At 28.9% G+C, this 24,874-nt stretch overlaps 1 protein-coding gene across 3 annotated transcripts in view; it reads left to right on the plus strand.

The window, feature by feature from the left end:
- Nucleotides 1-392: 392 nt before the first annotated feature.
- Nucleotides 393-24,874, plus strand: part of M7BP (Myosin-7a binding protein) — a 61,193-nt gene continuing 36,711 nt past the window's right edge. For 2 of the 3 annotated variants that reach the window (XR_015810217.1, XM_088188669.1), the window contains exons 1-2: nt 393-490; nt 10,605-10,788. Coding sequence is in view for 1 of the 3 variants with exons in the window: in XM_088188669.1 (XP_088044795.1) it covers nt 10,670-10,788 (119 nt within the window). In the remaining 2 variants the exon portion in view is untranslated. Of the gene's footprint in view, nt 491-10,604; nt 10,789-14,386; nt 14,536-24,874 lie in introns of those variants that run through there. The other variant, XM_088188735.1, reaches the window with a different exon arrangement.

Here is a 24,874-nt window from a genome sequence, read left to right on the forward strand (position 1 = left end):
AAAATAAATATCTATCAATCGACCGATCGAATCGATAACGCCTATCATGTGATACGTACAAATAACATTTTTTCAGAATATTTTTAAAACAATATTTATTTATTATGTATCGTAATGATTTAAATGAGTAGTTCAGTTTTTTCAGTCGCAGGAGTATATGTAAGAAAATTTATAGAAATGTATCAATTCATTTGGACACGCAAACATAAATGACGTTTTATGTATTATAGATGGATTTAAGTTTAAATCAGTTTTTACGACGACTAAAAAATATGTTAATAAAAACTAAATATTTGTAAATACTGTTCAAACACCCGGTAGATTATCATCTTAACTAGGCACACTTGTTACGAGCTGCGTGCACAGGTGGACTTGACGTAAAAATCTTTGATAGTCACATGAGTCGCAAATCTGAGCAAGAGGTGTCAGTTGCTCACAAACTTTCGATCGGTGCACACACAAACGATAAAACCGTGATAAACAATTCAGTGTACGTGTTTCATACAGCTATAATTTTAATAGTCTTTTAACTGACATAACATAGAAATGTGACAACACATATATAAGTCAAATTAAAATATGAGTTAAATAATTGAATAATAATAAAAAGTGAACGTTTGCATAAATTACATGTAACCGAATCAATATTATATAAAACCTTATGCATGAATAATTTAAGAAGTGTTGACTTTAAAGTTGGTTGAGTTGTGTAATATTCGAATTAGCATGAAAAAGTATGATTCAAAAGTTCATGAACTTCAATGTAGTTTATTAGATTCGCGTGTTTTAATGTAGATTAATAAAACTGTATTTAAAAAAATAGTTCGCCATAATATCATAACAATCTTATCGGAATGAAACATTGATAAGGAAAAAACCTTGTATGTAAAATATTATTAAATAGACGAAATTTACATATGAAATACTTCTCAGGTGTAAATTATAAAACTTAGCACAATTGCTTATGTATCTCTCAATGTCAGACGTAGTACATCTAAGATATATATTTTTATGACCTATTTAGAAGTAGATTTAAAAGTAACTTATTAGTTTTACTAATAAGTTAAATATAGTGTATAAAATTAATATTTGTGTAGAAATTTCATTTTTGTCAGATGATGTGACACAGAAAAACATATCAATTAATTGATCGATCGAATCGATAACGCCTATCATGTGACGCATACAAATAACATTTTTTAAGATTTTTTTTTGCATTTTTTATCATCAGTATATTTTCATAAGAATATTTACTTATCGTGATGATTCAAATGAATAGTTTAGTTTTTTCAATCGAGAGAATTTATAGAAATGTATCAATTTATTCGGACACGCAAACATAAATGGCGTTTTATGTAGACACTATATTTATCTATCTAATTATATCTATGATGATAATGTTTTTTTTAAATAATATCTATAAATTCAAATAGTTCTTTCACTTAAAAATGTTTTACCGATTCAATTAGAATAGTATTTAGCATAGAAAAGACATTCTATTTACAGTTATCACTCTACCATTCGTAGCTAATTTTTGCATTAATTGATTATAACACTTTCGCTTGCAAAGATAAACGATTAAAATTATAGTTACATAAATAAAATGATTCATCACTTCCTAGAGAATTTTATGAATAATTTATAATTAAATTCATATCTAATAGTACTTTAGTGATTATTTTTACAATCAAGTTTCTAAAACAGATTTTTAAACTTATTAATTTTACATTAGAGGTTCTAGAAAACATATATAAAAATTAACATAAATAATTTTAAATTATTTATGATTGAAAATGGCAAATGTATAGTTTGAATAGTTTAGTAAATGGTAATTATGTACTGTTGTTTTACATTGAAAAACGAATTCTTCATTTTTTTTCAACTATACTTACACTTACTGTAAAATATTCAGCATTGTCAAATAAATGTTGGGATATGCATAACGTTGAATAACAATTTATCATTATATGTACATCAAATATTCACCCAAAAATACTTTTTTAACAGGAAAATATTTTGGTATGTAGATTTTTCATTCGTTCTTTAAAGGAAAAGCGTAAATAATATGTATGTTTGATATAACGTGCGATACAAGATCCGGCACCTTTTTTCGATACTTTTGATGTTTAAAAATTGATTTACAATTAGCGTAACATTTTATTTTTACTTTACAATTTAAATTACGAAATTTTTAACAATATAGCGATTTTCAATACATTTTCACTAGTAGATATATATCTACTGGTGAAAATGTATTTGGACTTCGCTACTAAAATATTTGTATTTTTACTGGCAAAACTACTATATATTTCTATATCTACCAATGAAAATGTATTCTAATTTGATTTAACTGAAATTACGTATTTTAAAAAATATTTTTGGGATACTGTATTTTTAGATTTTCTTTCAGGAGAGCAATCCAAAAATTAATATTTGTATTTTATTAAGATTTATAGAATCTTATCAAATGACATACATTTTTCTGACCAAATTCAAGAAGGGAACGGGATGCCCTCACCTTCCTAAATGACGTACCTGTATATCACACTCATCACTAGTGTTTTTTATCAAAAATTATTTCTCGAGAAAAATGTCAAATCAAAAATTCTCATTTCTCGACAATTTTTTTATTATATAAAATCACATTTGTACTAATATTTTCAAAAGGTTTACAACCACTGCCTTTTTATAACGCTGCATAAGTAAAGGTGGACTTATGCCTAATATTCATAATTTTTGAAAGATTTTAATAGGGTTCTGAGAATGAAGAAATATTGATTACAGATTTTTAATACCTATTTTTGCATAAATAATAAAAGAAAACACTCAGATAATAAACCTTTCCGAAGATGCTCGCGGCAGATGTTCGAAAAAATGCATACTTTATCGGAAGATCGAAAGTATTTGAATGACCAACATTTTTTTACGATTTCCTATTACTCTAACTGGCCAGCGGCTTTATCTTTGCGCTGGTAATCTAAGAATCTGTTTCAATAAAAAAAAATTACGAATGGAAATCGGCAGAATGCAATACAACTTATGGCTATGTTCCTTTTTTGATAATCCAAACGGTTTTTTTATTTCATTTTTGTAAAGTAGCAAAATCTGTTATTGACAATTGTCTTACGATATATATTGACAGCCAAAGGGGTCTTATTTTTTTTTGTTAAAACAATTGGAAAATATCAATTCTGAGCTAAGCTCAAAATTTCAACGGGAAATTGAAGAGAAACGATATAATCAAAGAAACCAAATATTGATGTCATTAATTAAATATTTGCAAAATCCAGAATCTTTCACCAGACAAAAAAATTGAATTATTTAGTTATTCTTCGAAAGCAGAATTCGAAATAAATCTCTCATAAAAATAATGTTAAATTTTTCATGCAATAATTATACCATTGAATATTAAAAAATAAACCATTATGATGCACGCAATGTCCATTTCCTAGTAGCAATAGCCGAAAACATCCTTGTGTTTTTCAAGCTCATTAAGAAGCTGGATGATTCTTGAAAAATAATCGTTCTCAAGCGCTGACGTGATGGCCACAACGGGTAAGAATAAGGGACGCGATCGCGACTCTCGATTGTCGACACGGCCCTTATCAACTTTCAAAAATTCATTATTTCTTAGAGTAAATACTATATTTATTAGTATCCCGAAACTCTTTTATATTTTCTCGCAATAAAAATCAAAAATAATCTTGGGATATATATTGTATTATATAAATAATTCTGTGCTACTTAATACATAACTAGAGCTTTTAATTAAATCTAAGCTTTCTATGGTATTGTCACTGATTACAGTTGGATTATGGAATATGCAGTATTGCACTAACGGTATATTGTATAACATACAGACTTTAAATATAATACATACCATAGTTATTCATTCTAAAAATTATAATAATAATAATAGGTGTTAGATTTTTATAATTCATATTAGTATTATTTTCAAGCTCCTGTTTTATGATTATTATAGTAGAGGTTGTCATAAATTTGAACATACAACATTTATGTTGGTAAATGTTGCTTGTTCAGCAAATCAATCTTAATATTATTTAAATTTCTGATTTCTCAGGAATTGTTTACATTAAGAAAAAAATAATAAGTTGTTGCGTATAATGAAACAATACCCATAAACAAAATTTGTATTTTATCTTTTTTTGCCTCATGTGCCACAATCTATTACGAAGAACTATTATGGAGATAAGCAATACTCAAATTTAAAATAGGACTATTTTATAGATTTTTTTTTTAAAAAAGTTTTTTTACTACATATACATAATATATATTTCCTACGTATACATTGATTTTAATTAATAATCACGATATACATTCGTGAGATTATGAAAATCTAAGTAAATTTAATCTGTGATGATCAATATAAGACAATCTTTCAGTCACTATAGAGATTTAGAAACACTAAGATCCATATGGGATTTGATCCCATGTATTTCAGGTCAATAGTCAGCGACTTATATCACTCGTCGTTTTTCTATGAAAGTTTTATTTTCACCCCGTTTGAGGTATTAGATTAATCTTCCTAAGCAGGCTGCATTTAGCTTTCGATAAACTGTCGAAACTTTCAATTTTAAACTCGGCTCGAACAAATCGCGTCCAAGATTTAAGTCCGTGCAGTTAATGCCCTGTCCGTGGTGGCAAAGTTCTATTATAGATATTTCGCTTATAGACCTTTGGGGTACTTTGAACATTAAACGCGGAGGGGGGATAATCGAATCGAAACCACCCTTTGGTTGCGTAACATGGGAAAATAATTTGGGCTCGTCCTTGAGGCGAATTTTTGGAATCGTAAAAGGAAAGTTGTTCGGGAGAGCACTCATAATGAACAATGATTTATTGGATTTTGAAATGTCGCATCGCTTTTCAAACTATAATGTTATAATTGCCGGTAACAGGTTGATTTGCGATATGAGTACAGTTCGTTTAACTATGCGAAAGTAATTACAGAGTGACCCGGTCGAAATGACCGAGTTGCCTTACTTGTTGGATCTTTTTGAATATGGAATGTAGATCACCTTGTCGCGTTCGTTAACGTTATCTATAAAGTTTTTATTTTAATATTTAACAGTGTATTTAGAAAACACGTTAAATTATGCAATAACAACAAATGACAAAAACATGAAATAAGTCTTGTGATTAGCTTCGCATTTTATATTTTACTAGTTAAATCAAACTATTTTTTTTATATTCTGTTAAATATTAATATAGGAATAAGTATATATTTCATTGGCATAAATTTACGAGTGATGCTCTGGCCCCTTGTATAAAAATTTAAAAGGCATCCAGAAGCGGTTTTATTGTTCAAAAAAAAAGATTTGGTACCCGTATTTTCAAAAATATTTTTTCCAAGAAATAATGAATGAAAGTGAAAATATAAATGGCATAAAATAATTTTTGTACACAGTCGTCTCGTTGATTTTATTAGTACGCATAGACAACACAATAAAGGATCAGCGTATAAAGTATTTTTAAAAGTACCTGAATGCAAGAAATATTGAAAAAAAATTCTAATTATTTGAAACACGAAATATGCATAAACAAACGGATAATTATTCATAAATATTGCTAACTTAAGTAATAATTGAACCTGCTTGTTTAATATATTTACCATAAAAATATGAAGTCGATAATATATTAAAAAAAAAATGTTATGACTTTTGAATCCTTATATTTTTTTGCTAAATTCGCAAACATATATCAACATTCAATGATATATTATAGCATAAACTTAGCAATAAAATGTTTAGTTTGATAAATGGACATTATTTTTTCGGTCTTTTTTTATTACCACTCAATATCAATAACATTTTACTTTAACTAAATTATAATAACCCCTTAATTAGGAGTGTATCTTGACCTCCTACCTAGCGGTACATAAACACAAATTGTTCCCACGTGAAACACGAAAAATGGCATTGTTGCAATTAAGTCTCGGTGCAACTATGCAACTAGATGTTCGCAATTGTTGCAATGTCCACAAATCCACAATGCTTAGACAAACGAGAGCCGAAACGGTAAAAAGAGATCGAAATCTCCGGGTCAGATCAGTAATCAGACTTACACAAACACGGGTTTCTTAATTAGCCGAGATAATCGCGAAAAACAACCGATGGATCGCAACGTTTGCCAAAACACGAGATAGCAACGCTTGTGCAATGTTTTGCTATAATTCTTTGACCTTTGCTTGTAACAAAATAATTATGGCGGTGTACAAAAAAAAACTAACTTACATTGTGTTTGTTTGTTAATCAATGTGAATTTTTGCAAGTTTAAGCGACATTACATAACAAATAAAATGTATGTATTTACAATATTCAGTTTAATACTTATTGACTCAATTAAGATATTAAAAAAACTTTTCTATGTTACATTTATGGGATAATTACTGTCTAAATGTTGTCAATTATGTCAAAAATAAACAATGTGACAGTTCAATACTGTCACATTGTCATGATCAATTAAACTATTATAAAAATCATACATGACATTTAAATGATAAGTTCTAAACAATTCATAATAATATGAATATGTGACGTTTAATACGTTATAAAAAAACTGCCGTTTAACGTAAATAAAAAGTTAATGTAAGTCACGAATCGATTCCGTTAAAATGAGAAATCTACACATTTACTAATAACAATAATGATCAATTTAAAAAAAAATATTAGCAATTTGGATTCATTATATTTTCACTTTCAAAATATGCAAATATTATTTTGAGCCAAATACACTGTTTTGCTTTCAATCAATTGTATATAAAATAGATCTAACTTATTTATAAATTTCTAATTAATATATTTTAATCAAGTTCAAGTGTTAAAAAGCGATAAATTTCACTTACAAAAATAGAAACGATATATCAATATGCGGAGACATATTTACAATCAGATCTTATCTTTGCGGCAATAATCTTATTGCATATTGGTTGTATAAGAAAAGTTTTTTAGCCATAAAACAATTAGAAATACTTTATCAAAATATTTTAATTTAATATAAAACTTAGTGTTTTTTAAAATACTTTAATATTATGTATTACCACTTTTTCTTTAAAAAAATATTAAATATGATTCTTTCTAACTTAAAATGCGAAAATAAAAAAATAAAATATATTATTTTTTCTATAAAAAATAAAAAAAAATTTTTTTTATAAAATAGTAAAAAACCATAAAAATGTTTTTTTTTTAATTTCAGTTCATTTTCACTTTTTTTTAAATATCAATTACTCACATTCACAGATTAAATAAATTGTTTATAATTTATAATCAATATATGTAACTGCAGCTGGGGCCGGTTTATTTTTAATAATAGCGCATTTTTATAAATAAAAATTCGCCTCGAACCCGCAACCTCAGAGTTACTGGTCTGAGACTTTACGGACTACGCTATTCCGTCCTTAAAATAATTATAAAATAATTGCTCCATAAAACGAACTGTTTGTGCATTACTGCGAGCGATCATTGGTCAGAACAGGGAACACCCTATTAATAACTTTCTGCAACTTTCTGACATTTATTTAAATGCACATATATTTTTAAATAATTCCTTGGTAAATCGCATCCTTACTATATTTATTTTATATTTTTTCTATGAACTATAATATTTAATGGCTCTATTGTTTGGAATCTAAATGTGAAGGAAAGTATTCCTTGTCGTTAAGAAGAATTTTAAAAAATATATGAATATATATCTACAAGCAGGGTCGGCTCTAAACATATGTAGGGCCCAGCGCCCAAAGTAAAAAAAATTATAAAAACAAATTATAATTAATATTGTACAAAATTGTACGAATTCTCGCACTTGCATCGGCAATTTTGCGGAGCTCTTGGAACCCTTTGTGTTAAAAAACAAGTGCTAGAACAACTTGAATGTGTCGTTTCTATGGATCATTTCTTAAAGTTTGTCTTTATTGCAATAAATCAAGAATACACAAAAAATACTATGGCCCATTAAGACGCATATGTTCGATCCTGTGTTTTTCTGACAGTCTTTTCAGAATTAATAGACATTTTAAATTTCAACATAAGTAGATTGTTGCAGTGATTCGAAAGCATTTTATGTCGAGCCTTTTTTTAAAGTTAGCAATATGCTTACGGAGGTATAACTTTATTAAGATTCAAAAATGTAAAGATTCTTTAAACTTTATATAATACTTTGATATTGAAAATTATAAACGAAATTTTGCAGTTTGTAATTTTCAATATCAAATTGATAATTTAAGTGTTTTTCGAAAATGTCTATGTAACTCAATTTGGCAGTTGCGAAACGTCCATTTACTGTTTAAACCTAACCTAAGCTGATGAAAGTTGTAAAATAGTTCTAGAACTTTTATTAGGTCAAGTTCAAAATAAACTAAGTAAACTTATCTCTAAGAGGAAAATAAGCGTAATAATAATCATGGACAGACATCAAATTTCACATTTTGCTCCATAATTTGTCTGCATTTCAATATTATACTTTTTTTTAAATTTAATAGCTCTCTTTACCAATATTACTATGGTATTATAATATAAGACGGCTGATCAGAGTATATTAAAACCGAATTTTGATCAATAGGAGAGCGCAAAAACAATTATCACTTCTCAGAAGACAAAAATTCACGTCAAAAGCAATAAAATCGTGTCGGCGCCGTCGCAGTGGGAACGCTCGTTAACGAGCGTTCCCACTGCGACGGCGACGGCACGATTTTATTGCTTTTGACGTGGATTTTTGACTTCTGAGAAGGGATAATTGTTTTTTGCGTTCTCATATTGGTCAAAATTTGGTTTAGATGTGCTTTATTCGATTTTCAATCGTAATATTGTTATAAAAAAATGCTAAGGGGCAGTATCCACAATTTCTGTTTATTTTTTTATAACTGACAGGGCTGAAAGTCTTTTCACACAAAAAAAACGAAAAAACGATTAACGATTTGAAAGATTTAAAACTCAGATAGGGATATTCTTTATCGAGGGATTTCCAAAATTACGACAGTGATTACATTTTATGTTTGGACACCAGAGTGACATCAAAAGACAACTCAATCAACTTTTCTGACTCACAAGATTGAATTATTAATTTAAAGGTTACCTTTACGTGGATCTTCATTTTCAATAAATAAATTATAAAAGTTTTCGGTTAATGCTCTTAAATGTTGAATATGACCTTCTGGTTGCCATCAGCAGGATTCAAAAATTCTCCCAAAAGTAGAAACATTTTTATATTTTCTTTTTGTGCGCGACTATCCCAAAAAGTCATTTTAATTTCGTGTAAAAATATTCGTACAAGATCCCTGAAAATAAATATTGAGTTTATTGAGTAGGATTAATATGTTAGCCATATTTGCAAGCTTTACCATCAATTAATCTTTTAATAAAGGCTCTACTAGCTCAGATTTTTGCTTTCGCATAAACTGTTTTACTTTTTTCCTCAGTTCGAACAGGCGTGCAAGAACTTTTTTCTCTGGATGTTGGTGATGTGAGTCTATATTTTCATATTGTGTTGTAAACAGCCTCAAGCTCAAATTTCGCGTCATTCATCATCCTAGAGAGTCGCGATCGCGTCCCTTAATCTTGCATGTCGCGGCCAGAATGTCAGCGCTTGAGAACGCTCCTCTTGCACAATCCATCCAGCTTGCCAAACACAATGCTGTTTTCGGCGATGGTTATGATGAGCTGGAAATAGGTGGGATGTTAATCATTAATTTATATGTGTGCACCATAGATGTTTTTTGTTTGTATTATAGTCATTATGACGCAATATAAAAACCTGTTAAATCATGTTGGTCAGATGTGTAATAAAAATAAAATCATTAAAAAATTCTACTTTATCAAGAAAGCACCTAACAAATATTAATTAAAAGGTATCTGATTTACAAAATATACCGCAAGATAAAATATAATCAATTTTTGAGCAATTCAGCTTGAATGTAATTTGATATTAAAGTTAATTAACAAACTTCTAACGATGTTTTTTAATTAAATTCTCTGACATTTTTCCTAATGAGTCAATATTTCGTAATCTTGGCACATATTTATTTCATTAAAAGCATGACGTTTAATCAGAAGTACCAGACATAAATGAAACAATAAGTGATTTAGACGCCACATTTATATTGAGTGTTGAACATTGATTCGTATCACACACTCATCAAAAACATTACGAGGAAATCTCGTAAATGTTATCGAGGATTTTCGCTTATCGATCCAATTGAGCGCAGGACTTCACAAACGACTCACGGACCATTAATTGATAAGCCACGGACGATTTAATCCGAGTCTAATTTCCATGTTTCTTCGCCACAACATCCATTAATTGCCGTTTCGTTTTACCACAAAGGCATGTAGGCTTATTCCCCCTAGTAAGATTGAAAAATTATTTCATCCAAAACTCTCTTATAAACCATTTTGTTACATACTGTAACTACGATACGCTCGATGAAATATCAATAATGTACAATGTGTAGTAAACGAGTGTTATTGGTGTGACTGTTTGTGCGTTGTAAATCATTCGATATAATTACTGTTGTCACATTAACGAAGTCAGTTAAAATAGTTCATTCGCCGGCGTTGTGTTGATTTATACTAAAATTGTGTACTTTACAGATTTGTTGTGGAGGCGGTTGAAGATGATGGTTATTAAAATTCTATGATAATTACTTGTGATAAATATGAAGATCGCAGGAGAAGTTCTTCCTGTAATGCTGTCGACTGGGGTTGGAGTTGGAGTTCTGGCTGGAGTCGTCTCTGGAGTTTGTTTTCTAGTGTACAATGGACTGGCTTGGTCAAGGTAATAAAAAATTTGTATTTATTTTAAATATTTCTTCACAAGAAAACAAAAAGAGGTTAATTTTTTAAATGTAAATGTTATGATAGAGACATCTGTTGGTAATTAAAAAAAATATTGCATAGAAAATAATATCTTATTTAGAGACATCTATGGGCGAGTGTGTAAACATTTATTAAATATAAATGTATTTTAGACCAAAAATGACAACAATAACAACCATTTGTATAAAAAAAATATCTTCTGCTTAACTTTTGTATCTTACCTTTCATTATAAACATTTACTTCTAGATTTTATAAATAATATTTTACCTCAATATTTTTTAATATTCATAAATTTTACTGGTTAATAACAATTTTCATGTTTACAATTAGTAATTAGCTTAATTTAACAAAAAAATAAGAATTTAAAACAAAAAGTCTTTGGTTATAATGTAAGGAAAAAATTAAAAAACCTTTTACATACAAGCGAAAGAAAAGTAAAAAGACAGGAAACAAACAAATACAATAAATTTAGTGATAGTTTGAGTACATTTCATTGAAGAACTAGAATTATTGACATGTTGTCTTTAGCCTCTAAAGCATTATGTGCATTGGTATTTTGTGTTTGTATTTCAATTTAATGTTATTTTTATCGTAGTGGGTAGTGTAGTTTCACGAAATATTTTTTATAATATTTTCTGGTTTGAAAATGAAAGAGTTTTTAAACTGTTGGTATCTTAAGGCTAATATGCATTTTCTTAAAGATTAGTAATTTAGGAAAAATAGTATTACTGGTGTTACTCCGCACTGGAAATATGTTAAAATGGGTCTAATTTATCGTTTATAGATTAAAATTATATTTTTAATGGTTAACACGCTTTTTCTATTAAATATCGATGAGAGTCGCAGTGGCGGCAAGCCCATACGCAGCGTCGACTAGTCGTCGGGCGACTGTACTTTATATAGTTTTAAATAAGTGTTTACACACGCGGTCGCCGAGTCGCTTCGCAGCGAAGTTCCAAAATATGTTTATTAAATTTGAGCTTTGAGTCAAGATCTTTGAGCCCAGGTATTTGACGCTTATTTTCCATTTGACTTTATTGTCCTCTTCATTTAGTGGAGATGGTGGCAAAGTCTGTCTATGCTTTGTGAAAATACTTGCTTCTATTTTTATTAGGTTGATTTTAATTTTCCACCTTTAGGGTATCAAAATATTTTTGTAATTTATTCGCGATTGGTTTAAGACCGTAAGCTTTAGTTAAAATAACTGTATCGTCAGCGTACATAGATAAACGCGTATTTTTTATTTTTGGGATATCATTCGTATATAAGATAAAGAGGATTCGAGTTTATTCGATTAAGATTGTTAAATAATTAGTTAATGATAACTAGATCAGTTCGAATGGCTTGGTCCTCTTCAGCCGTCTTTTCAAGTTGTCTACATTGATGAGCTTGTTTCCTCGATGTTGACGTGCTGTTGAAGCCTCGCTTCGTGCTTCGCAGAATCCCTTAAAGAAAATTTAAAAAAACAGCCTTTATATCTTTTAAAATATGACATTTCAGTTAAATTATATCGACATACATTTTCACCGGGAGATATATTTACTAGTGAGAATATAATTTATCTGGCAGGTGCTTGTAAAATTATATGATTTCAACTTTTCATTTGTAGTAATATCATATATACATTTTCTTATCATTAATTATTTATATGTGTCGTATAAACGTTAGAGTGAGTGTGTATTTTTCAGTAAAGCTATTTTTTTACAAGTGGAAGTCCAAATTCATATTTATCAGTAGATAAATTTTTCTATTAGCGAAAAAGTGATTTAACTGCTAGTGAAACTATATGCTGCTCTAAAATGTCTATGAAATGCAATTTGACAGTTGCGAAACGTATATTCCCTGTTCAAACCAAAACCTAATCTACCGAAAATTCTCAAAATAATTATAGTTTTAGAACTTTCATTTGGGCAAGTCCAAAATACAAACTAAGCCAACTCATCTCTCAGAGGAAAATTAGCGAAAGAAGAAGTACCGACACACATCTTGCATATTGATCCATAGTTTGTCTGCAGTTCGATTTTACACTATCTTTTAAAAATATGATAGCTATCCTTATCAATATTTCTACGGACTTATTTTATGAGAGTATTAGTCAAAATATTTTCAAACCGAATTTTGGTCAATAGGAGGGCGCAAAAACAATTATCATTTCTCAGAAGTCAAAAATTCACATCAAAAGCAATAAAATCGTGATGGTGCCGTCGCAGTGGGAACGATTTTATCGCTTTCGACGTGAATTTTTTACGCTCTCCTATTGCTTAAAATTTGTTTTAAATATGCTTTATTTGATTCTCACTTTTTGTAATTGGTAATATTGCTATACATGTCGTTTTTCATCACATGATATATTCCCTCATAGTTTACAAAAAATGATAAGATCTTATCATATGATTTATAGCATTTACATAAAAACATTAACTCTTATTCATGTAGCCTTCATCATTTTAAGTCATTGATCCTTGAATTTCTAATTTGTTTGTGACCAGCAAAAGTTGAAACACAATTGTAAGAAGAAATACCCAGAGTCGGTCATAAAATTTATATACTATTAATCAGAATTATTTGTTCCTCTTCGTATTACCCGCTTTAAATGCAGTTGTAAATATATCGGATTAAAACTACTATATTTATTTAAATTTAAATATAATTTTAAAAATGACCCTGATTAATTTTTGTCTATTCCGAATCGAAAGCGAAGTGAAAAATTTAAGTGAAATTTGCGAACGGAAGTAGAAGTTGAAGTGATTTTTCTATACCAGCGCTTTAGCTTATAAGCAAGGAATTGGGAGGAGATCAACGATCCGATTTGAGGCGGAATTAAGATCTGTTATTCCTGAGTTGCATCAATTTGGCAACAATAAAAATTGTAAGATTCACTAATTGATATCGCTTAGATATGGTATTTCACTGGCAATTTTTTTATTTATATTTTTTGAAGTTATTCTTATGAGCGCGTGATATATAATATATTCAACATTCAACTCGCCCAAGGGCTTTGTATTACTTGCCCTTTTAGCAAAAAATAATAAATTCTAGTCATAGAGCAGCTGACATGCATAACAATGGTTCAACCTGCTCAGACCATTTGTTTCAACGGACGCATCACCTGTGACCGGTATCGTTACTCCATCTCTCTCTCATCGCTAGGCGCATCACATATTAATTACACGTGTTTGCCAGGGGTTATAAAATATATTAAAAATAAATACTAATTTGCTAATGATTTTATACGATTTTTGCATAAAAAAATTAAAAGCAACAAACACGATATACCTCCGGCAGACATCACTTCTCCGCCAGTTTCTTCATCAACACTCAATTTACGAAATATTTTTCTGTGGTAAATTGTACATAATAACAATAAACCCGGTGTCTATTTTGGCTTCAAAGTCACACCCGAAAATATATAAGGTCCTTTAGAGATTAATATATTAATAATACTAGTTGCATAAATAGATAGAACTTATAACGTGCTAGTAAAAAATATATTTTATTAAAATGTTGACGATCTCTGGAAATTCATCGGTGATCATCCGCCGCACGTTTAGCCCTCACTATAGTATTTATTTTGACGTGGGACTACAGAGATCGTTGAGTGCTTGCTCTATGAAAAGTGGGAAATTATAACACCACAAAATAAAATGTACAAATGTGACTAATATAGTGTTAAAGTGCTCCATGGATATATCTTTAATTGAACAGGTAACTAACTATTGTATTATAATATGAGTTCATATACAATTAAATATGTTTATAAACTAAGTTATTATATATTGTTTAGTTTTATAACATATGTATATAATATAGAAATGCAGTAAGAACAGTTATTCTTCAATATTCATTAATCATTAATTTTTTATCGATTGTTTTAAAATTTTCCCACGCTCAATGTAATCCCGTGTATGTATATTTTTAATATATTGGTTTAATCGATACATTTACATGATTTGTATTGCATAAAATTACAGTGATATCGTTGTTGAAAACACCGGTAAAAATCGGTAAACTATCACTATTCCGTCCGTTAGTTTAACCGAGAAGAGTCAATGTACTCGATCGCGATTAGATTCGATTCAGAGTTTTTCAGCGAGGCTTTTCTGAGTTGACGTAGGTCTCACGATAATGTTTCCTTTTTTATATAAAGTGACCCACACATTTAGTGGCATTGAACCGACTTATGGACAATATGGTCGATCCGCAGGAAATGGACCCTGCACGGCATGTACACTTCCGATGGACACAACGAATATTAATAGCGACCACGTCGAATTTGTCACAATGTACGTGTTTTGTTCGGAAATTATACGCATGTGTATTCCTCTCGTAGGTGTGAGAAATCGGGATTTTTTTAACATCCTGTATCGATGGTTGTGTGTTGATTTGGTTTGTTACTCAATAATGCTGCTTGTTAACTCACAAGGACATTATTTTAGCGAGAATTTTAGATCCTCTTCATGTAATTCTGTTTTTTTTTTTCAAGAAATCGTTGAAAATAAATACTTTTCCTGATGTATGGTAATAACTCCTGTACATAAAAAGGGAAACAATATATGTTGTGTCAATTATTCAAAAACATACTTCATATGTATGCTTCAAATAATATCGTATATGGGCAATCAAGCAGATGTCATCTACACTGATTTTGAAAAGGCTTTTGATAAAGTTTGTCATGTCTTATTTTTTTAATTGATATGTTTATAATTTTTCATAAAATGATTACTATTTATATCATAATTTCCAAATCACCGACAAAATGTTCACTATGAGTAACATAAGTATTCTGAATACATTTCCACATCAGAAATTCCTTAAGGTTCTAATCTCGACCCAATATTTTTTCTCTGTTTATTTTTATTTTTACTTTTTTAGCTTATATAGTTAATTTTTACAATAAACAAATTTTAACTAAACATCAAATAAAGCATATCTTAACCAAATTTTGACAAATAGGAAAGCGCAAAAATCATTTATCCCTCCTCAGAAGTCAAAAATCCACGTCAAAAGCAATAAAATCGCGCCAAAGCTGTCACTATTTTATTGCTTTTGACGTGAATTTTTGCGTTCTGAGAAGTGATAATTAATTTTGCGCCCTTCTAATGACCAAAATTCGGATTGAATTTAGTTTGACCAATACTCTTATACCAGAATTGGTTTGAATATAATTTGATAAACACTCTTATATCTATGGTTATGTGTCGTCTGTCTGTACTTCTTTTCCCGCTTATTATTCCCTGAGAGTTATTATATAATAACCATAATTAGTTTTAATACTTGCATTACGCTTACACGATTTTATTGCTTTTGACGTGAATTTTTGACTTCTGAGAAGTGATAATTGTTTTTGCGCTCTCATATTGACCAAAATCCGTAGTATCAGTAAAGATAGCTTTTATATTTTTTCAGTGCAGATAACGAGATGCGACATTTGTCTGTATCCTCTTTTGTTTATTTTCTCCTGAATAAGTTGGCTTAATTTGTATTTTGGTCTTAACCTCATGAAAGTTTTATAACAATAATTAGTTTTAAAACTGTCATTAGGTTAGGTTTGGGTTTGAACAGCAGATGGACGTTTCGCAACTGTCAAATTGAGTTTCATAGACATTTTAGAGCAGCATATAATTACACTAGCTCCTATCAGTGAATTTATATTTTCGCCAATAGAAATATGCATCTACTGGTGAAAATGTATTTGGACTTTTACACATCGTATGTAAAAAAATAATGATCATCAAAATATTTGCTAATCGTTATTCCTAGCGTCGATCATAAAACTTATATCCGGAGTGTTAATCAAAAACGCAACTAAGAACTTTGCTCTATAAAACTAATATTATTTTTTTAATTATGGCGGTTATAAGCCATTTAAAAATATTCGTATAAATTTAATTTTTAATAAAAAAATATTTATACAAATTCTTGAGAAACTTTTCCAGAGAAATCCTTGGTAAAGAAATGATTACTAATCGTTAATCAAAACTTATTTTGTTCAACTATAGTTTTGGAATGTTAATTGGAAATCTCTGTCCCTTTTCGTACTACCTGCTATGAATTTAACGAATAAAAACTAATATTTGTTTTTGTATAGTTGCAGCAGTTGTAAAGCATTTAAGAATATTAGTGTTAATTTATTGTTTAATAGAAAAACAATAATGCAAATTATCAAATTCTTTTTTTATATTATAATCAGTCTTAAGTCATCTTATTTTGTTTGACAGGCAAATGTTTAAGGAAGTCGAAACTAAATGTTTACTAATCGTAATTCTCAGAGTCGATCATAAAACTTATATCGTCAAACAATAATTTGGGAGTGTTAATCGGAAATCTCTGTCGTTTTTTGTGCTACCTACTGTGAATTTAACTGATAAAAGCCAATACCTCACTTTAAATTATAGCAGTTGTAAAACAATTGTAAATAATAGTATCAATTTAACTTTTATTAAAAAAAATTGTCTTGATTATTGTATTTGTCTGGTTAATTTTCTTTTTTGAAATTGCAGCGGTTTTAAACCATTTTAAAATATTTGTTGAGAATATTTTTTTAAGTTATTGAGAAATCTCCAAACTTTTCGAGAAATAGGAAGTTATCACTTAATATTTTTCTAGAGAAATAACACTAATCATAATTGATTTAGTGCAGCCGTGCTCTAATACTATACTCTTTAAAACTGTAAAGTTCAACGTCCTTTCCAAATCATAATTATATGGCCAATGAGACGATTCGGGGAGGAACTAAATTATTTGTTATTGTCTAATAAAGATCTTGTTAAATTGTCTCTGCGTACCGATGAATAGAAAATCGGCTAATATTAATATCTTACTAAAATGTTTATTGCGTTTTTAGCTTACATTCACTTTTCATCACTTGGTATTATATTTTTCCTCGTGTTTTGCAAATCATATTATTAACTTATGATGTATACAGCATTTTTAAAAAAACATTGACTCTTGTCTTCATTAACCAATAAACAAAACCTTACCGAAGACTAATAATATAAATATTCTCAAGTCATTTATCCTTGCATTCTTAATTTTTTTGACCGGCAAATGTTCAATAAAATCGAGACAAAATGTTTGCTAATCGTTCTTCCTAGCGTCGGTCATAAAACTTATATTATCAAACAATGTTTTCGGAGTGCTAATCGAAATGGCAGCTAAGAAAGTAGTCGATTTAAATTATTTATTTTTTAAATTGCAGCGGTTATAAACCATTTAAAAATATTCGTATAAATTTAATTTTTAATTAAAAATATTAATACAAATTCTTGAGAAATCTTTGCTAAAGACTTATTATTATAGTCAGACTTAATTCATCGTTTCTTGCATTCTTATTTTATTTGGCCCACAAATATTCAAGGAAGCCGAAACGAAATATTTGCTAATCGCAATTCTCAGAGTCGGTCATAAAACTTGTATTGTCAAATAATGATTTCTGAGTGGTACACGGAAATATCTGTCCTTTTTTGTATTACCTGCTCTAAATTCAGCTGTGTAATGCAAAAACTTCATACTTGCAGAAGTTATCAACTATTTTAAAATATTTGTGTAAATTTAATTTTTAACAAAAAATATTTTTGTGGATTTTTGCAAAACAAGAAACGTGTTATAAACCTTTTAGAATTTGGGTAAGTAGAACGCCCTTTCTGGATCTTAATTATTTGTCTAATGCGATTATGCAGGGGGTAATCAGCATATTTGTTATTGCCCAATATTTGATTCTACAATCGGTAAAATCAGCTATGAAATATTCTATTAGGTGTAATTTGCCTGAGGAGATATTTGAGATATTATACACTGATCTTCGGCTTTGAACACTGTAGTTTTTTATTTGCAAGTGCAACTGTAAGTGAATGTCCGCTCTGGCACGCTATAATTTGATTTTCAACAACGAAAAAAAACTTTGTTCCTAGAAAGTCAATGGTCACAAATAAAACAATTAGTATTTTTTTAAAGTTTTTACTAAGTCCTTGCGACTAATTTTGTCACAACGATTACAAAAATAAAAACAAAATACACTTTTGTTTATTAAATATATTCACACGTTTGATTGAAGGAACTTTTTATATTTGACCGCATCACATGTTTATTTTTTAGATTAACAATATATTACAATATGGCCATGACTATGTACTTTAAGAAATATATTAACGAAAAATCACGCAAATATCCAAATTATGCCAATAAAAAACGATATCCGGTATTAGCTCCTTAAACGAAAATTGTTATTATACTTCCTTGATTCTGTCCAGTAGGTCCCTATTAAGAAATTCACTTCAAATGGTCACTATACCTGTGGAAAATAGATAACTGTACTTGCATAGTCAACGGGGGCCGTCGCACCTATTTCGATGCAAATTATAATCTATTCAATATGAATATGACATTTTTCTACGCGTATAATATAACCGTCAAAAACCGTTGGTTTTGTGTAATTATAAATAATAAAAAACGCTGATCGGGGGTGACCATCCATTCGTGCAATCGAGAGCCACACGGCAATCAGTTACGTCATGCATAACCTGCCGTATGTTATTTTGACTTTGTTGGTCAAAAATGACCCAAATTCACGGTCGAGTGACTTAGATGTCCTCGGCTATAGAGCACCTTTCTTCTCTGGGATTTTTATTTAATTTAGTGCGAAATTTAAAAAATGCTTTTGCGAGAGTTTTGAACAAATGAAACTCTAATATGAAATTTTAAAAAATACTTAAATTATTAGCTTATATTTTATTTTTACACATAGACATATATGTGTATTGTAAATAGATATTTTGTATATATGTATACTTTAAACAAAGTACTAATTTATTATATATCTTAGGATATCATAAACTGTATCTATTAAAAAAATATAAACAGAGAATAAACGTAATGGTTAAGGTTAAGACAACGGCAACAATAATTATTTTTTAATATCCCTCGCCGCAGCTTCTGATGACCAAAAGAAATAAATCTGTAACGATCATCACTGTTATCACAAATGTCAGTTAATCGTTATGAATACGTCAGCTAATCGTCTATGGAAAACCTTCAAAACAGTCTTAACGAGTCTTATCTCAATGGATGAAATTGGATGGTTTAGTCCTACATAATTGTCTTATGACGCCAGCATCATTTAGTAATACTGCTGCCTCATCATTCTTATACTGAAACAGACGCGTGTTTTTCATTTTTAAGACCATCTGGATTCTACTATTCTATATGTAATTTTAGATGTATTCATAATCTATTTTTTCTACACATAACTGAACATCATATGTCCAGATAGGTTCAGAAATTGTTTGTATACCATAAGTTAATAATTAAAATCAGCTATTAAAATTTTCTATTAGAATAATTTAGATATTTTCTGTTACCAATTAAAGATATTATTAAAATAACTCATAATTAAAATGTGTTTTTTAAAATCAACTTGTTTTTTTTATTGGTTTAAAAAGTTTTTTTTTTTTATTGTTGTAGCAATTAAATATTTTTGCTTTTTATCACCTCACATCATTAAGAGTACACAAAAAGTTTTAAATTTATTTAAATACCTAAAATTTATTTAAAAAATTTAAATACATATACCGATTTTGAGAAGGTCTTTGACAAGGTTTGTCATGGGTTATTATTAAAAAAATTGTGGAACCTCGGTTGCTCGGATGATTTAACTCAGTTATTTGAGAGATTGTAACCTATGGCTGCCGATTGTCGAAAGAATATTTCACCTCAAGGGTACAACCTGGGCCTTCTGCTCTTCATATTATTTATTAATGACCTAAATATGGCAGTTACAAATATATAACTCTCAATATCACTGCAAAAACGTGCTAAAAGCGTAATCAGTTTTGCGACTTTCTCTGAATAAGTGTCTTTGCTATGCTGATGTACGTAAAGATAGAGGAATCAGATCGATTAGGTAATTGCTTTTTCAAATAGATCATAAACGAAGGTCTTCCAGTGCCTTTACAAATGTTATCGTATCGTATTGACAAGTGCTGACACTACCTGGTATTACATGTACCCTAGTACAGCGTTGCTAAATCTTCAACTACAATTATGGAAAAGCGTTTTTACAAGAAAAACATATATAATTCCATCCTCAAATCGTCGCAATTGAACCAAATATATAATCGCATACTTTACGTACGTCAGACACTTCTATTCGGACTACGCTTCCGTCAGGAACTTTTACACTCCCGACATAAAAGTAGGGATTGCAATAATAATAGAGAGAAAACAGTCAGATATTGACTTTAATACTGTTATATTGATTAATTGATAATAAAAGAACTGAAAAAATAATCCGAGTACCACTCACATGTGTCACCATGTTTATTGATAATCAAATTTAAAGCATTCGAATATCCCGGAATTTATTATTTTGATATATTAAATGGTTTAATTATATCATTATCTCTTTTAACGTTTATAATGTTTACATCCGGCACGGGTAGTAATGTTTTTTATTACATTACAATTACAATTAAATTAAAACTATACCTAATTGTCATGCTTAGTATCTTTAAACGTTGTTTAGTCAGCTTGTCTAATAAATGTCCATTCATTTAAAGTCAAACTGAATGCTTTATTGCTACTTTTATGCTGTAATTCATTGTTGAATGTTAATAGACGCTTGCGAATTATGCGAAAAAATTCAAGGATTTAAGAGTCGGTAGATTTTCTTTGAAGATATTGAATGAAGATGTAGTAACTATTGTCTTCTTCATTTTTTTGGCAAATATAATAAAGAAGCAGGTTCAAGTTGCCGACATTTATGATTATTTAAGAAAATTCGTGTTTTAAACAATTTTCCTTGTGTTCAAATACTTCTAAAGAACATTTATTGTGTTATCAATATGGCGACTATGTACAAAACATTTTTGTTCCATTTATTTTTTAACTTTCATTCATTCAGGTGGCAAATCTTTTTTTATTTTGGAACAATAAGTCTAGAAAAACATCATCTTTGAAAAAATATCGTTTTTAATCGACCGCTTGTATTTTATTTATATATTTTTATTTTAATTATCGCATATTTTATATTTATTTTAGAACATTTAAATATTTTAAAAAGATATATACTTCGTATATTTATTTATTTCTACTTATGCTAAGCATTAATTATTTTTTTTAAATACGTAAATACTGCATAATATTATTCTACTTTGATATCCTACCCCAATAACACTATTTAGTTTCACCCCCAATAATAAGCATTATTTTAATCTCCACTTCTGCTTTAAATCAATGGAGCATTGCAAAAAAATAGATTCTTTTTTGATACTACCGGTATTATATTTTTAATAACGGTAGTATCGAGGGTCGATTTTTGTTCCAATACTGGTATTATCAGTACCAGTACTAACCCTACATGGAAACGGCCGCTTCCCTCTTCACGTCAACTCTGACCCAGCTACGAAGTCTAATACCCAAATTTCTATAAATTATCACACAAATTATGCGGGATTAAAAATGATATAATGTAACAATAATTTACATTACAAATAACTTTCTTCTTAAAAAAAAAAACGCGTGACCACTAGATTATCACATAGTGTTATTTTTTTTTTACATATACAGATCAAAATGATTATCTTATATTTTTTTAAATTGACTAAGAATAAAACATATTCCTTTCAAAGGTAATTTTGTTAGATTGGTGACAGAGATCTGTACTATATAAATCGTGATTTTTACATAACATCAATCTGTGAGTCGTAATTGCGTTTACTTTCATCACGAGAAGCATTATTCAGCAATGAGACTGTAATCTTTACAAAGATTATAACCACTATAAAAAATACATTTACTAGTTGGTTTGGTTTTATACATACAAATACATATAAATACAGTTTATCTATTATTATCATATTAGCTTGTTCTAAGTAATAAAACGATTATTTTAAATACTATTTTGTAAATTTATAATCAATAAAAACATATTTTATGGTTATTATATTGCACATAAAATATTTTACGCTTTTTATGGCGTTAATAGCAGTTATGGTCAATGCCACTTATATAACATATAACGAGATACATAATTCATAATGTGGCATTATTTTTGTCTAAATCCGTCAATCATTAAAGGAGAAATTGGAGAAAGGCTTTCTCGAATTTTTCGTTGATTTTTTTGCATGCCTAATTATAAAACCTGGACCGTTAAAACAAATTCACTAATGAATGTTATATAAACGACTAAAATTTCGCCGGCAGTTTCTCCGCGTATTTAACGACTTTTTGTGCATTCGATAGCAAGCGATTTAACATATTATATAACCGCAGTGATGCATAAGTATTATTTTATTACATGAAAAATACATTGCAGGAAATTTCCAACGATTTAATAGATTACCGGCATATTCCCATTCAAATCACATACGCCATCACTCACAGACTTTTTGTACCACGAAAGTTCACCGACATACGTTTCCTCAACATTGGATTTCTTAGGTTTTGATGACTCGTTCTCAAATAGGAATTCATAAACATAATAAAAGCGGTTCGTCAACCTTGCACGTCGGATGAAACGACCATTTTCACTTTCGATTCTATCGATTTGCACAATCGACGGTTACTCCACTATTTAACAAACTGGTTTCCAGCATGCAACGTTAAGTCAGATTTTTGATCGGTATTGTATGACGCTCATCAAAACAAATTAAATAATTTCAATGTATTGCAGTTGGTTAAATTAACGGTTCATAATTCTATAGAACGTGTCAAAAAAAAATATTAACTAATTATATTTAGTCGTATAGTGAACGATAAAATATTATAATAAATATTATTATCATAATAATAAACATTATTTGTATAAATTTCAAAAATTAAGTAAATCAAAACCACAGCTGCAAAATATTTACTTGTAAATATGAGTAATTTCTGTAATTTCAGCAATTAAAAAATGTTTTCTTATTCATTATTTTATTTTTCGGCTATAATGGTTATGGCAATGGCCGCTATAAATCACTTAATGATAAAAAAAATCGCAAAAACACAATTGGATTGTAAATAATGCAGCGGTACATAAAAGAAAAAAATTAATACCTGCGTTGTTGTAATATACAAAGATAAAAATGATTCACAACTGTGTTTATATAGTTGATTTTTGTAATAATTAAATGAAAAAAATACTTTGACAAATATTCTAATATCGAATAGTTAAATATGGCATATATTCGAACGACCGAATATTTAGATAGGAGACTCTAGTTGGCATATATGCATAATTATAGCAATTTTCTATTATTTGTATATTCCAATTGCCCTTATGATGTGATATAAGTTATCTTAAAATCATACAGACTTGTACCATTCTTAAATGAAAAACAAGCGTTAAATACCTGGACTCAAAGCTTAAATTTAATAAACATATTTTGGAACTTCGCTATAACGTACTTGCCGCCATTTCGGTCCTTAGATCGATATTTAATAGAAAAAGCGCGATTACTTTACGTGTTTTTAATACATTGAATATAAACATTCTGGTTTCTCAATATTTTTATTTTTTCGAAAAATGAGATGTTCATGAAAAATAAAAAATTCGATGTTCAAAAGGACTCTCAAAAAATTTTGATAAAAAAAAATATATCTCATGAATAGTATTTCATTATAATTATACAGTTTATTATTGCAGATATTTTTATACAATATGTAAAATATTTTTACTGTTTTTTTTGCTGTAATTTTTTGCCAATATGTGCATGTAAATATTATTCATCGTAATTAAAATATAAAAGAACTTTTAGAATGGTAAAACAGTATCATTTATTAAAACATTACTAAGTAAATTTTCACTAATTATTCTAAAAATAAGTTTTAAATAAATAAAATACACATACCATCTAAAATGGAATCGTCCACCCCTGTTATTTTATTGTTAATTGTTAATAAATTTTCGGATTCATTAATTGAACCACTATTTTATTTACAATTTGAAGGATTAAATCATACTATAAATCATTAATAAGGCCAGTTAGACTTGTGATAAAGCGTTAATACCGTTTAAGAACAAATATTGTCTTCATTAAAATGAGACACCGTGAGAAACGGTTCTTTA

This window comes from Plectrocnemia conspersa, unplaced genomic scaffold (genome assembly GCF_051122295.1).
Source record: "Plectrocnemia conspersa isolate PC_06_02 unplaced genomic scaffold, ASM5112229v1 ptg000001l, whole genome shotgun sequence".
Classification (NCBI taxonomy): domain Eukaryota; kingdom Metazoa; phylum Arthropoda; class Insecta; order Trichoptera; family Polycentropodidae; genus Plectrocnemia; species Plectrocnemia conspersa.